Consider the following 12683-nt stretch of genomic DNA (forward strand, 5'->3'; position numbering starts at 1 on the left):
TGCATGGCAGGCGGATTCTTGACTTCCCACCAGGGAAGCCCTAATGATCCTGATCACCAACACTAAATAATAAACAAAAAATAAATTTTGGCAAAACGGTTTCAGCTATACTTTCATGCTGACCAGCCCTCAAATGATCCTCTTCAGAAGTTCGAGCGCGTACAGATTCTCCCTTAGTTAAACATGAAGCTGAGGCTCAAGAAATTGTAATGTTAATTGCATTGTCTGATTAAAGCAGATTTCTTTGGTATCGTTGAACCACCTTCTGGGTAATGGATTCGATCCAAATAGTTGAGATTCCATTCTCTCCTAGTAAATCATGATGTGTTTTCATGGAAATAATTTTGACTACTACATATATTTTATATAAAAAGTATTATATATGCATATATTATATATTTTCTTATATATATATATATATATAGAGAGAGAGAGAGAGAGAGAGATCTCCCATGAAACCAAAAGACACACATTTTCTTGTGCTGAACATCTCATCAACAAGACTGATGTCAACCAGCTTACAATCTTTGTTTTCTTATAGGATTTTTATGGTTTCAGGTTTTATGTTCAAGTCTTTAATCCTTCTTGAGTTAATTTTTGTGTATGCTATAAGATAGGGGGCCAGAGTCATTCTTTTCCCCATCGTATATTCTTAGGTCCTTTGTTGTAAATTAATCACTCGAATATGCAGAGGTCTATTTCTGGGTTCTATTCTATCCCATTGACCTATGCGTGTGTCGGATCTATGATTATGCAATGTCGTGCTGTTTTAATCACCTGAGGTTTGTAATATTATCTGAAATCAAGGGGTACGATGCCTCTAGTCTTGTTCTTTCTTCTCAGTATTGCTTTGGCTATTTGTGGTCTTCTATGGATCTGTGCAAAATGTAGAGTTGTTCTATTTCTGTGGAAAATACTGTTGGAATTTTGATAGGGATTCTGTTGAATTTGTATATTACTTTGGATGTATGAACTTTTTAACAGTATTAATTCTTCCAACCTATTGAGCTTACAGTATCTTTCCATTAGGTTGTGTTCACTTTCTTTCATTCATGTCTTATCTTCAACATACAGGTCTCTTATGTTCCTGCTTAAATTTACTTCTAGATACTTTATTGTCTTTGATACAATTGTAATGGAAGTGTTTTCTTAATTTCTCTTTCTGATAGTTTGTTATTACTGCAAAGAAATGCGACATTTTCTGTATATTGGTTTTGCATTCAGCAACTTTGCTGAACTCGTTTGTTAGTTCTATGTATAATACTATGTCATCTGCAAATGACTTCCTTTGTGGCTCAGATGGTAAAATGTCTGCTTACAATGCGGGAGACCCGGGTTCAATCCCTGGGTTGGAAAGCTCTCCTGGAGAAGGAAATGGCAACTCCAGTATTCTTGCCTGGAAAACCCCACGGATGGAGGAGCCTGGTAGGTTACAGCCCATGGGTTCGCAAAGAGTCGGACACGACTGAGCAACTTATGACGTCTGCAAATCGTAGCAGTTTTACTTTTTCCTTTCCAGTTTGGGTCACTTGTCTTTTTCTTGCCTACTTGCTGTGGGCAAGACTTTCAGCACTGTGTTGGGTAAAAGTGGTGAGGGTGTATATCCTTGTCTTGTTCCTGATCTTAGAGGAAAAGCTTTCAGCTTTTCACCATTGGGTGTATTAGCTGTGGGCTTGTCATGCATGACCCGTATTATGGTGAGGCACGATCCCTCAATAACCACTTTGTTGACAGTTTTTATCATAAGTGGAAAGGCATTTTCTACATTTATTGAGATGATCATATAAATTTTATATTTTCATTTGTTGAAATGGCGTATCGTATTGATTGATTTATGGATGTCGAACCATCCTTGCATCCCTGGCATAAATCCCATTTGATCATGCTGTGTGATCCTTTTAATGTATTGTTGAATTATGTTCTTTGGAAGGAATGATGCTGAAGCTGAAACTCCAGTACTTTGGCCACCTCATGCGAAGAGTTGACTCATTGGAAAAGACTCTGATGCTGGGAGGGACTGGGGGCAGGAGGAGAAGGGGACGACAGAGGATGAGATGGCCGGATGACATCACCGACTCGTTGGACATGCGTCTGAGTGAACTCCGGGAGTTGGTTATGGACAGGGAGGCCTGGCGTGCTGCAATTCATGGGGTCACAAAGAGTCGGACACGACTGAGCGACTGAACTGAACTGAACTGAGGTTTGCTAACATTTTCTTTTGAGTTTTTACATCTGTTTGATATGTTCATCAGGAATGCTGCCTGTAATTTTCTTTCCAGGTGGCAGCCTCGTCTGATTTCATATCAGAATGATGCTTGCCTGGGAAAATGAGTTTGGAGGTGTTCCTTGCTGTTCTGTTTTTTGGAAGAGTTTGATGGGAATTAACTAAGTCTTTGAACTTTTGATAGAATTCACCAGAGGAGCAAGCTGGTCCTAGACCTTTGTTTGTTGGAAAGCTTTTGATTACTGCTTTAATTTCCTTGCTAATAAGATTTTCTGTTTCTTAATGATTCAGCGTTTGTAGCTTGTATGTTCCTAGGGATTTACCCTTTTCTCCGAGGCTGTCCAACTTGGCGTGTAATTGGTCACAGGAATCTCTTATGTCCCTTTGCATTTCTATGGTATCAGTTGTAACTTCTTTTTTATTTCTGATTTGTTTGTGTCCTCTCTCTTTTTCTCTTCATGGGTCTAGATAAAAGTTTGTCAGTTTAGTCTATCTTTTCAAAGAAACTGCTTTCAATTCCATCGCTGTCTTAGATGGTCTTTTAGTCTCTATTTCATTGATTTCTACTCTGTCTTTGTTATTTCCTTCCTTCTCCTAACTTTGTGTGGCTGCATTTTAATATTCAGCTTAGATCACCAGGAATGGGGGGAAGAGGAGTGTTTTAATGGAATGCCATCCTGGCATTTGCACTAGGCTAGGGAAGGGGGCGTGGCCGCTGAAGGTGATTGAAAGGCTTTTTTATTGGAGGATCTTCTTACACTGCTCTCTGCCAGTGTAGCTCACATCTGTGTGGTCCACCAGTCTCAGAGTATTCCCGGCAAGTCGTATTTCTGTTTAAAACCCTTTCCTCCCCCCTAAAGGCAGGTCTCACATAAAGAAAGGAGGGGAAGATGCCTACATTGTGGTTAATGAGGAGGGAGAATCTAGAGGTGGTTTAGGTCATCTGAGTTCGGAAGAGTTTGGCCGCTATGTGTTAATTAATAGTTAGCTCTGCCTCTCTCCTCTGTCACACCTCCTGCCATCATTAGTTTTGGGTGAGATGGGCTTTTAAAATTATTACTGTTTTAGCTCTGTAACTGTTATCTTCTATAAGTTTCATATACTAATAAATGTGGCTTCATGAACAGAAAGGCAAAAATAGCTTTTGAATGTTGTGGATACAAACCTGTTTCAAGACGCCTATGCTGCCTCCTGGCAGCTGTGACATGTTTGACCTGATGGGAGGTTGGCTCCTTAGACTGGGTTTGTCTCTGGCAACAGAAGTACATGCTTTCAGAACGATGCAGCCGTCTCCTGTCACCTTTAGAGGGAATGTTCACACCATAAAAGTAGCAAGTTTGTATTTGGCTTTTTGAAACAGAACTTTCTTTGAAAATGCTAAACCTTGCCTTGGAAAGTGCTGCAGTGGGTCGAAACATCACCAGTGAATCCAAAGCAACCGCGAAGTGCTCTCATGGCTCGTTCGGTGGTGGATCTGAGGCAACACGCCAAGCGTCGCAAGGCTGTGGACGGCGAGGGGGAAAGCAGACTGTCGGGTCAGAGCCGGGTGAGGGTCCTGCTCCACCACTCGCTGCTCCTGTAAGCCCGGGCCTGTCCAGGGATCTCGGCCGTATTGTTTGTCATCTGTGAAATATGAGCTTTGTAGAGTTTCCACTGAGTTAATTAGATGACTTGTATCAAACACCTAGCAAATTCCAATCTATTAAAAATGTCCATAAAGTGCCTTGAAAGCGTTGTCCTAATCCGTATCATAAGGCATCGTGAGACGGCAGAAGAAATCAGTCCACGTGATTTTATTGAGAACAAAGACACATTCAGGTTATCTGTTACTTAAATGTCTACCAACAGGGACGAGAGCCTTGAGACAGACTAGGGTCCACACAGTCTGTGCTTTAACGGAACCTGTCCCACTGACCAAGTCTCATGGTCGTGGCAAAGGCCAGCTGGCCCGGCGCTGCCCAACTGGGCCCTGTGACTCCTTCTCATGCTCGGGTTTCTGGGGTTGGCACTTGGGCTAAAAGCCCGGGACTGATGTGAGGGTCATTCCTGGGCTGAAGGGAACAAAGTTAAGGGAAGACACAGGTCCTTCAGGCTGAGAGGCCAAGCAGAGACCAGAGAGTCAGAAACTCCCAGAAACGCCAACCCTCTGGTCTGGGGGTAAACTCTGGAGTGAGTCTGAGGGTTGACAGAACAGAGACACAAGAGGGGGCGATTATGCAGAATCCACCTGGGGAGAGCGAGTGAGCTTCAAAGAGTCTTCCTGCCAGAGTCAAGTAGGAACTGGGAGAAAATATTAATAAGTGACTGATGGTGATTGGTGAAGTGGGCACGATGTCCAGGGCACCCACGCTGGCCAGGGCTTGCTCACACCCGTGGGCCACCCTCGGGATGACAACCCCCAGGTAAGATTTGGGAGACACAGAATTCACAGGGACACTTGGTTAAAGAGCTTATGCTTTGCCTATTGAGGTGGGAAAATGAGCTGACAAGAAGTTTCTGGCCAAATACAAATTAGTCAGAAGTAATAATTATATCACACCTACTGCTGGGAAGGCAATGGCAACCCCCTCCAGTACTCTTGCCTGGAAAACCCCATGGACGGAGGAGCCTGGTAGGCTGCAGTCCATGGGGTCTCGAAGAGTCAGACACGACTGAGCGACTTCACTTTCACTTTTCACTTTCATGCATTGGAGAAGGAAATGGCAACCCACTCCAGTGTTCTTGCCTGGAGAATCCCAGGGATGGGGGAGCCTGGTGGGCTGCCGTCTGTGGGGTCACACAGAGTCGGACACGACTGAAGTGACTTAGCAGCACTGCTGGGAAAGATTGAGGGCAAGAAAAGAAGGGGATGACAGAGGATGAGATGGTTGGATGGCATCACTGACTCAGTGGATGTGAGTTTGAACAAAATCAGGGAGACAGGCAAGGACATGGAAGCCTGGTATGCTGCAGTTCAGGGTTGCAGAGTCGGACGTGACTTAATGACTGAACAACAACAAATTATATCATGCCTACAACAAGAAAAAAGTCCTTTGGCAGTTTTAGCATAGTGAAAGAAATTAAAAAGTAAGCCAGGATGCCTTATTGGACATTTTGCTAGTGGCCTAAGGGGAAAGTAGATTTGAGGATGGCTAGAATAGCGGGTCATTAGTTTCTCTTTCATATTATTCATTGACAAAAAAAGTTAAATTCCAGATACATAATCCACAATTTAGAATGGGCCCTTATCCACTTACTAATTTAAAAACCCCCCACATTTCCAAGAGAAGGGAACTTCCTCACTGGGCTTGTCTGTCCTATAGGAGCTGTCTGGAACGCACTGAACTGGTCGTTTCCTGTCTTGATTCCCGACTAAGTGACTGTGTGCTTTCTAACGCGGCGCCCATCTGGCCTTCACGCCAGGAATAACTTTCTCAGAGACGCAAGAATGACAGACAGACATAACAATTTCCCAGTGTTTTTAATAAACGTATTGTTTTCTCCGCAAAAATGGAAACTGACTGTCTCCCACCCCTGCTGCCAGCTTCTCTCAGGAGCTAGAAGTTGGCATTCAGGGCGCTGTGAGCCCCTGCAGGCGTCAAAGGCTGTGTCTCACCGGACAGTCCTGGACAACACACTTCATTTCTCTGTGTGGACTCCCTGAGGAGTCTGTGGTTGATATGTGAGGGAGACGCCGAGATTCTTGATCACAAGGCTTGCAAGCTGGGGTGGCGGGCTTCGTGGCTCCCTCCACTCCCGCCCTGCTTCTCTGGGCCTCAGAGGACGTGCAGCAGAAAAGGCAGAGGGCAGGTTTGGGCGTCGGGGGTCTGGTCCCGTTTCTGCTGCTCGCACGGTCCGGCTAAGCCACTCGCCTTCTGCTTTTGTTCTTCCTCTTGATGTTGTCAGGGTGAATGAATGAACGTGTTTTCCATCTTTTGACTTCTACAGAAAAGTGCACAACAACAAACAAATATGTAAGCTATCAGCTTGCAGTCCTCTCAGTAAAGCAGGAAGTAAAAGCAGCATTTTTGGCAGCGAATGCTGAAGGATTCACGTCAGTTTTGGAGGCAAATTTTCCTCTCTGGGTGATCTTAGAATCAGCAGTATGCAGTGTTTACTCTGTATTTTCCCTCGACTTTTATGGACGTTTCCTAATAGCATTCCTTAGTTACTTAACCATGTGCAGCTGCTCTGCTCACCTGTTTCTCGGACCCAAGAGCAGTCCCGGTTTTATTATAGTTTCTTTCTGAGCCCTCAAGCCAGAAGGAATGTGTTTAAGTATAATACTTAATAGATTTTCTGGGCTCTGGAATTTGAATGAGAATTCACAGAGCAGCCCTCTTTCGAGAAGACACACATTTCCTCCCCATCTTTCCATGGGCCTGCGTCTGCCCCTTTCATCCGGAAAACACCTCGGCCTGGGACCCCGTGGTTGGAACAGCCCAGGCTTTGTCTCAGGGTCAGGCCTGGAGCCTGCTGATACAGCCGCCGACGCACTGCCAAAGCTTCGGATTAAACATGGGATTAAAAGTCAGATTTGGATTTTCTGTTTTCTTCTTTTTCTCGGTGCTCCACCCAGTCAGTGGAAGCATTGTTCTCCAGAATCTTCACTCCCTTGGTTTTCTGTGTGAGCTAGAATCAGGGCTTTCTCCTGTAGAGTTGTAAGCCAAGGAGAAACTCTTTCTGCAATGTTGTCTGCAATGGGTACTGTCCAGAGTCTGGGCGTGCAAAATTCTCCTGGTTTCCCATCAGTCTCCACCAAGGAGTCTGGACCCTCTACACCCCCTATGCTGGCTTCATCAACGCCTGAAAAGGTTTAAGAGCAGCCACGTTCCCGCCAGCCACACTTGCCCCAGGTCCTGGTTTCCTGCAAGTCAGGCTCCAGATCTCTAGGTCCCCCAAGATCCCGGAGCCGAAGTACGTGTGTAAAGGTGAGCAAAGATGCCACCCTCCTTGAATCTTCTGGACGGCGCTGGGTGCCCTGCTCACAGCTGCCCTTACTAGAGAGCCAGCTAATCCACCCGCAAAGTTGAGAGGCGAATTCTGGGCTGGACGAGGTGGCGTTAGAGCCCAGAGGTCCAGGGCCCCAAGGGTGACGGGGGACTGACCCAGGCTTCGAGTTAGCTCTGGGGGGTGAATCGGCCAGCAGGACCGGTCTTGCGAGGACCGGATCAGCGCCCTGGGATGGGAGGGCGAAGTGTATCTTGCTGTCCCAGGGCTTGCACGCGCGCGCGCGAGCGTGTACGCCTGTGTGCATCTGTGTGCGTGTGTGCACATGGCCGCGCGTGTGCAGGGAAGGAGGCGCGCACACGCAGCACCCACACAGGCTGCAGCACGGCCCTGGGGGCCCCTCCACTTCCAGGTCCCTCAGACCCGCGCCCGCGGCGGCAGCTCGGCGGAGCGGGCGTCGGAGCCCAGCGAGCGGGGCGCAGAGGCCGCGCTGGAGGTGGGGCCGGGGGAGGGGACGGGAGGGCGGGGAGGGCGGGCAGAGGAGGATCCGGGAAGCTCGGGAGTTATTTGACAGGAGCCGGGGCCGCCGCAGGACGCGGAGGACCGCCGGGGCCAGCTGGTCGAGTCCGGGCCGCCCGGAGCGCTGGGGACGAGGACCCGAGCAGCCCCTCCGCCGGTTCCGCGGCCGCCGCCCGAGTGCCACCCGCGCGCCCCGCTCGGGGCCGGAGAGCGCCGGCCCGCGCCCGGTCACCATGCTGCTGCCGCGGCTCTGCTGGCTGCCGCTGCTCGCGGCGCTGCTCCTGCCGGCGCCCGCGCAGAAGTTCTCGGCGCTCACGGTGAGTGGGCCCGCGGCGCCGGGGCGCGCCGCCTCCTGCCCGGGGCCGGCCGCGTCCCCGCGGGCCCCTCCGGCCGCCGCGCTCAGGCGCCGCGAGCAGGTGACCCTCCCGCCCGCGTGGCCCAAGCAGGTGGGGCCTGGGCGGCCCGCGGGGCGCGCGCGGCTTCTGGGGTCCCCGCGACGCGGGTGGACCGGCAAGGGGTGCTCCGCGGGCCCCTCGCCGCCCCCCACGAGGGCCAGGGTCGCGCGCGGAAGACCAGGATCCGGGAGCCAGGGCGCCGCCCGGTGGACTGTCCGAGGGCGGCTCTGCCGGGGCCTCGGCGCCCACCGGGCTCGGTGCGTCCCGGGCTCGGCCCTGGGCGCGCGGTGCGGACCCCACGGCTCTTGCGGGGCGGGCGGGCGAGGGGGCCCGGCTCCTGGGCCCCGCAGGTTGGGCCCGACCCTCCCGGGGGACGTGAGCTTAGAGGCAGCAGATGCCGTGACACATGAAGATTGCTTCCCCTCGTCCAAGCGGGCAGACATTGGAGGGCCCCGGGGACTCCGCGTCCTGCGCTCCCCGGCCCTGGGCCCCCAGGGCCGGGGAGCGCCGAGCGCCAGGGTCACCCCGCTGACCGCGGCCGGGTTTGCTTTCTTAGCGGCGACTTCTCAGCGAGGCCCGGCCACCGTTGCGCGGTGCCAAGCTCGGAGCGCCGCGCAGGGACCGAGCCAAGCCGCCGGCCGCCGGCCCGGCCCGGGTGTCCCAGCCCCCGGCTCGGGCAGACCTCGTGGGCTTGCAGTGTTTGCAAACCCATAATTAATGCAATCTGCAGAAACGAAAACATCCCACTTAAATGTGTTTTTGAACAAGTGCTTGAGAAAACACGCAGGGAGAGAGAACACCTCTGGTGGAGAGATGCTTCTAAGTGCCCAGGACCGTCCTGAAGGCGTTTATTGTATCGAAAATACCAACGGGTGAGCTGGGCTGTGGTCGGGTCTGCTTTTCAGCAAAGCTCAAGCCGGCCCAGAGCCTTTTTTTTTTTTTTCCCTGTTCGAGCAGTACCAGGGGGAAGGAGTTAGTGAGTTCACGGTTCATACCTAAAATTCTTCTGGGGCGGCCCTGGTCCCTGCCTTGCGTCTCACAAATGACGTGTAGATTAGAAACTGCCTACCCGATCTTGAGGAGGTTCCCACAGGCTCAGCAGCCGTGTGGGGTTTTCATCTCCGCAGAGGGGCGGCGGAGCAAGACTTGCTGTGTGTGTCCCTTCCTCTACCCATCTGTACACACATGATGGGCTTAGACCCGCGCTTGTGTAAACAGCCGCCCAGGCAGGGCATCCAAGGCCCCAGAGATATGGAGACCAAGCCTCAGGCTGAGACCCGGCACGTCTTTCGCAGCACTCGCGGCCACAGCTGTTCTGAAGGTGCCCAAAGCAGATGGCACCTCAGGGGGCCTCCTGGATCTGTCAGTCTCTGGGTGGAAAAGCAGGATAGGGTGTTCGTTATTGGAACTGCTGGACTCCCTGTGGGTTTTCTTCTCGTTTCCGTCCCCCACTCTTACAAGCTAAGCATTTGCTTTAAGGTTGCCCTTGTCCGTGGCCTCCCTGGACTCCCTGTGGGTTTTCTTCTCGTTTCCGTCCCCCACTCTTACAAGCTAAGCATTTGCTTTAAGGTCGCCCTTGTCCGTGGCCTCCCTGGGGCTGCTCTCAGGATTTCCTGGGTGCTGGTGACACCAGCTGCGTCGGATCCCGCGCGGAAGCTGATGATGCTTCAATGCACATACCAGCCCCCTTTGGCTGCACTTCCCGGGGAAACTTCTTGCCTTAAAACTATTTTTGCAAGTAAAATGCCATGTGGCTTCAGCCTCCAGGAGAAAAGCTTAAAGCCCTGACATATCTTGGCAAGCTCCCCGCCCTGCCCCACCCCTCATGAAGCACATCAAGCAGCTGGCTGATGGGCCGTGAGGGCACGTTGGAGGTGCTGGAGTTTTCTGGGGTGCTCACCTCTTTTCAGACCGATTTATAGTTGGGGGGTGGTCATTGCTTGTTTCCAGCGGGATGGCTTTCTCTCTGCAGGATTTATATCTGGTCTTTAATAAACCAGAGAGACAGCGCCAGTCCCTGGGAGCTGGGGAGTGATCACTGGGCGTCTTCTGGATGTGTGGTCCTAGGAGCATTACTTAGCTGTCTTAATCACCAGTGTTCTTGCTGTAAAGTGTGATCAAGCAATGCCTTCTGTTTAGCTCATTGCCAGGATTAAACGTGAGGCTTTCTGTGTCCGCACGCGGTACACACCTGTTTTGTAACTCACCCTGTTTCTGATGGCAGCCGTGCCACTGGTCCTGACGCTGTGGTTTCCACAGGTGGCTGTGCCCCTCGGGACTGGGGACACTGGCCTCATGGTGGTTTTGTCCGTGGGGTGTGGAGCACAGCACGCCACTCTGGGGGAGCACGAGGTTTGTTGAGGTGGGGGTGCCAGCCTGGACCAGCAAGCGAGAAAACTGGCCTGGCTGCCCGCTCTGCACCACCCTGTCTCCTTAGGTGGAAACAGACAGCGTGCCTGCCTCTTGGGCGTCAGAAGCTTTTCACCGGCGTCCCTGGGTGATGCCTTTGTCCCCCCGCTCCCTGCACTGGACGGTCTTCATTGGGGGATGGTCTTCATTGGGGGACGTGTCTCCACCGAGTGTCGGTGGGTTTGACCACCTCTGCTAATTGGTGTTCAAGACAAAGAGAATCTGCTTTGCTCAATAATTACCTTTTTTTTTCCCGTTAAAGTCATTCTTTAGAAACGGCACCTTGGTGTGTATTCCTGTGACTCTGAGGATTTGCATAACTGCCTGGTCCTCCATGAACTGCGTGCTTTTCCCATCGACAGGCGGGGGCAAGAGGTGTCTCTGACCCCTGCTGGGATCCTCACCTGTCCCTTCCTTCTTCGAGGGCCAGATCCCGTCCGGTTTCCATCCTGCTCATGCCCGAGCCTAGGGAGCGCCTTCCAGTATCGGTCGCCTGCTCACACATGGTCCAGATGACCGCAGTTCTGCTCCGTCGCGGGCACAGCGGTGCCGACTTTGCCAGAAGGCCGCAAACCTGGACCTGGGTGTTTCCTTCAGGGGCAGGGGGCACCATACCCCCAGGGACCCCTTGCTCAGAGCGTTTGGGAGGTGCTGCGTGTGGGACTTCTGCCCCCACTGAGAAGGCAGAGGCCAGTGGCCTCGCTTCTCGTGTGGCTTCTGGCCACCTGGAGGATGCGCCCCCGGGTGCTGCCCACGGGCCGAGCTTTCTTTGCTCCTGGGGCACTTGGTGTGTGTTTTCTCCTTGACTTTGCAGCAGCCTGACCGTCAAGGCTCTGCTTTACCCTCATTCGAGAGGCCCTGCTGGGGCCCTCCACACTGCTCTGTTCCAGAGGCTTCCCTGGGCGGGGGCAGGGGCCGGGGTGCCGACTTCCCTGCCCGTCTGCTGGGTCACCTTCAAGGCCGATCCAGCTGGGCCTCCCGCCTCCCCTGGCGGGCCTCCAGCACATGGTGATGAGCTGTCTGTCGGGGCGGGAGCTTCAAAGGACAGAGGAGCCTGGTGGGCTACCGTTCATGGTGTCGCAGAGAGTCGAACACCACTTGGGGACTGAGCAACAGCAACCACACAAAAATATGCCACGGTTGGCACAAACGGGTCTACCATTGATGGTGTGGAGACGTGGGGTCAGAGGTCCCCCTCCGCTCCAGGGCGATCGTGGACGGTCCTGCTCCCCACTGTTTCACTGTCTGCTCAGCTCTCAGGCAGCGATTATGGTTTTTTTCTTCTCCCTTTGCAAATGCTCTGAGCACATTTGCTGCTCTGGGAGAGCTGCGTTTCATTCATCAGCAGAAGAGGGACCACGGAGGTGGTTAAGGAAAAGGAAACTAAACATCATCAAAATTTTCCAACCTAGAAGCCCATTTACATGGCGACTGAAAACCCAAACATCTGGAGGAGTCGCTTTAATTCTGATTTGAAATCAAGACCATAAATAAAACTATAAGCAACTTCAGGCTATAACAAGATTGTGCAGTAAATGGGCACTGATGTAACCAACATAGGTTGTGACGGTTCAGAGCAGAACAGATTTCTAAGTAATTCTATATCAAAATAAGCCTTCCTGAGAGCCTAGGATTTTGGAATGAGGCTGTTATTAAGATTGGCAATGTAACATTGGAATAGAGGGCAAGGGTAACATTTTATATATTTTTAATTAAAAGATAAATTGTTTACACATTTACAAGCCATAGATGTAGAGTGATGAACTTTCAGGTGGATTCTTGCATTAGAGAAGAAAAATTCAGTCATAGTTTTCTGAGTTCATTTATGTTTCCCTAATCGATGGCGTTGGAGAAGGAAATGGCAACCCACTCCAGTGTTCTTGCCTGGAGAATCCCGGGGACCGGGGAGCCTGGTGGGCTGCCGTCTGTGGGGTCCCACAGAGTCGGACACGACTGAAGTGACACAGCAGCAGCAGCAGCAGCAGTCGATGGCGTTGGTAACAGGACACACTGTTGCTGTTCAGCTGCTAAGTCGTGTCTGACCCTTTGCGACCCCTGGACTGCAGCCCGACAGGTTCCTCTGTCCATGGGATTCTCCAGGCAAGAGTACTGAAACGAGTTGCCATTTCCTTCTCAAGGGGATCTTCCCGACCCAGGGATGGAACCCATGTCTCTTGCATTGCAGGCAGATTCTTTACCATCTGAGC

The 12683-nt window shown here is 51.5% G+C and overlaps 1 protein-coding gene across 2 annotated transcripts in view; it reads left to right on the top strand.

Annotated features, from left to right (window-relative positions):
- Positions 1-7722: 7722 nt before the first annotated feature.
- Positions 7723-12683, top strand: part of SMOC2 (SPARC related modular calcium binding 2) — a 157775-nt gene continuing 152814 nt past the window's right edge. For both annotated transcript variants that reach the window (XM_086316720.1, XM_086316721.1), the window contains exon 1: positions 7723-7989. In XM_086316720.1, the coding sequence (XP_086172846.1) occupies positions 7906-7989 (84 nt within the window). In that variant the 5' untranslated portion in view covers positions 7723-7905. The remainder of the gene's footprint in view (positions 7990-12683) is intronic.

Source organism: Bos grunniens, chromosome 9 (assembly GCF_055505025.1).
Source record: "Bos grunniens cultivar Pamir isolate PY7600 chromosome 9, Bosgru_T2T1.0, whole genome shotgun sequence".
Lineage (NCBI taxonomy): Eukaryota > Metazoa > Chordata > Mammalia > Artiodactyla > Bovidae > Bos > Bos grunniens.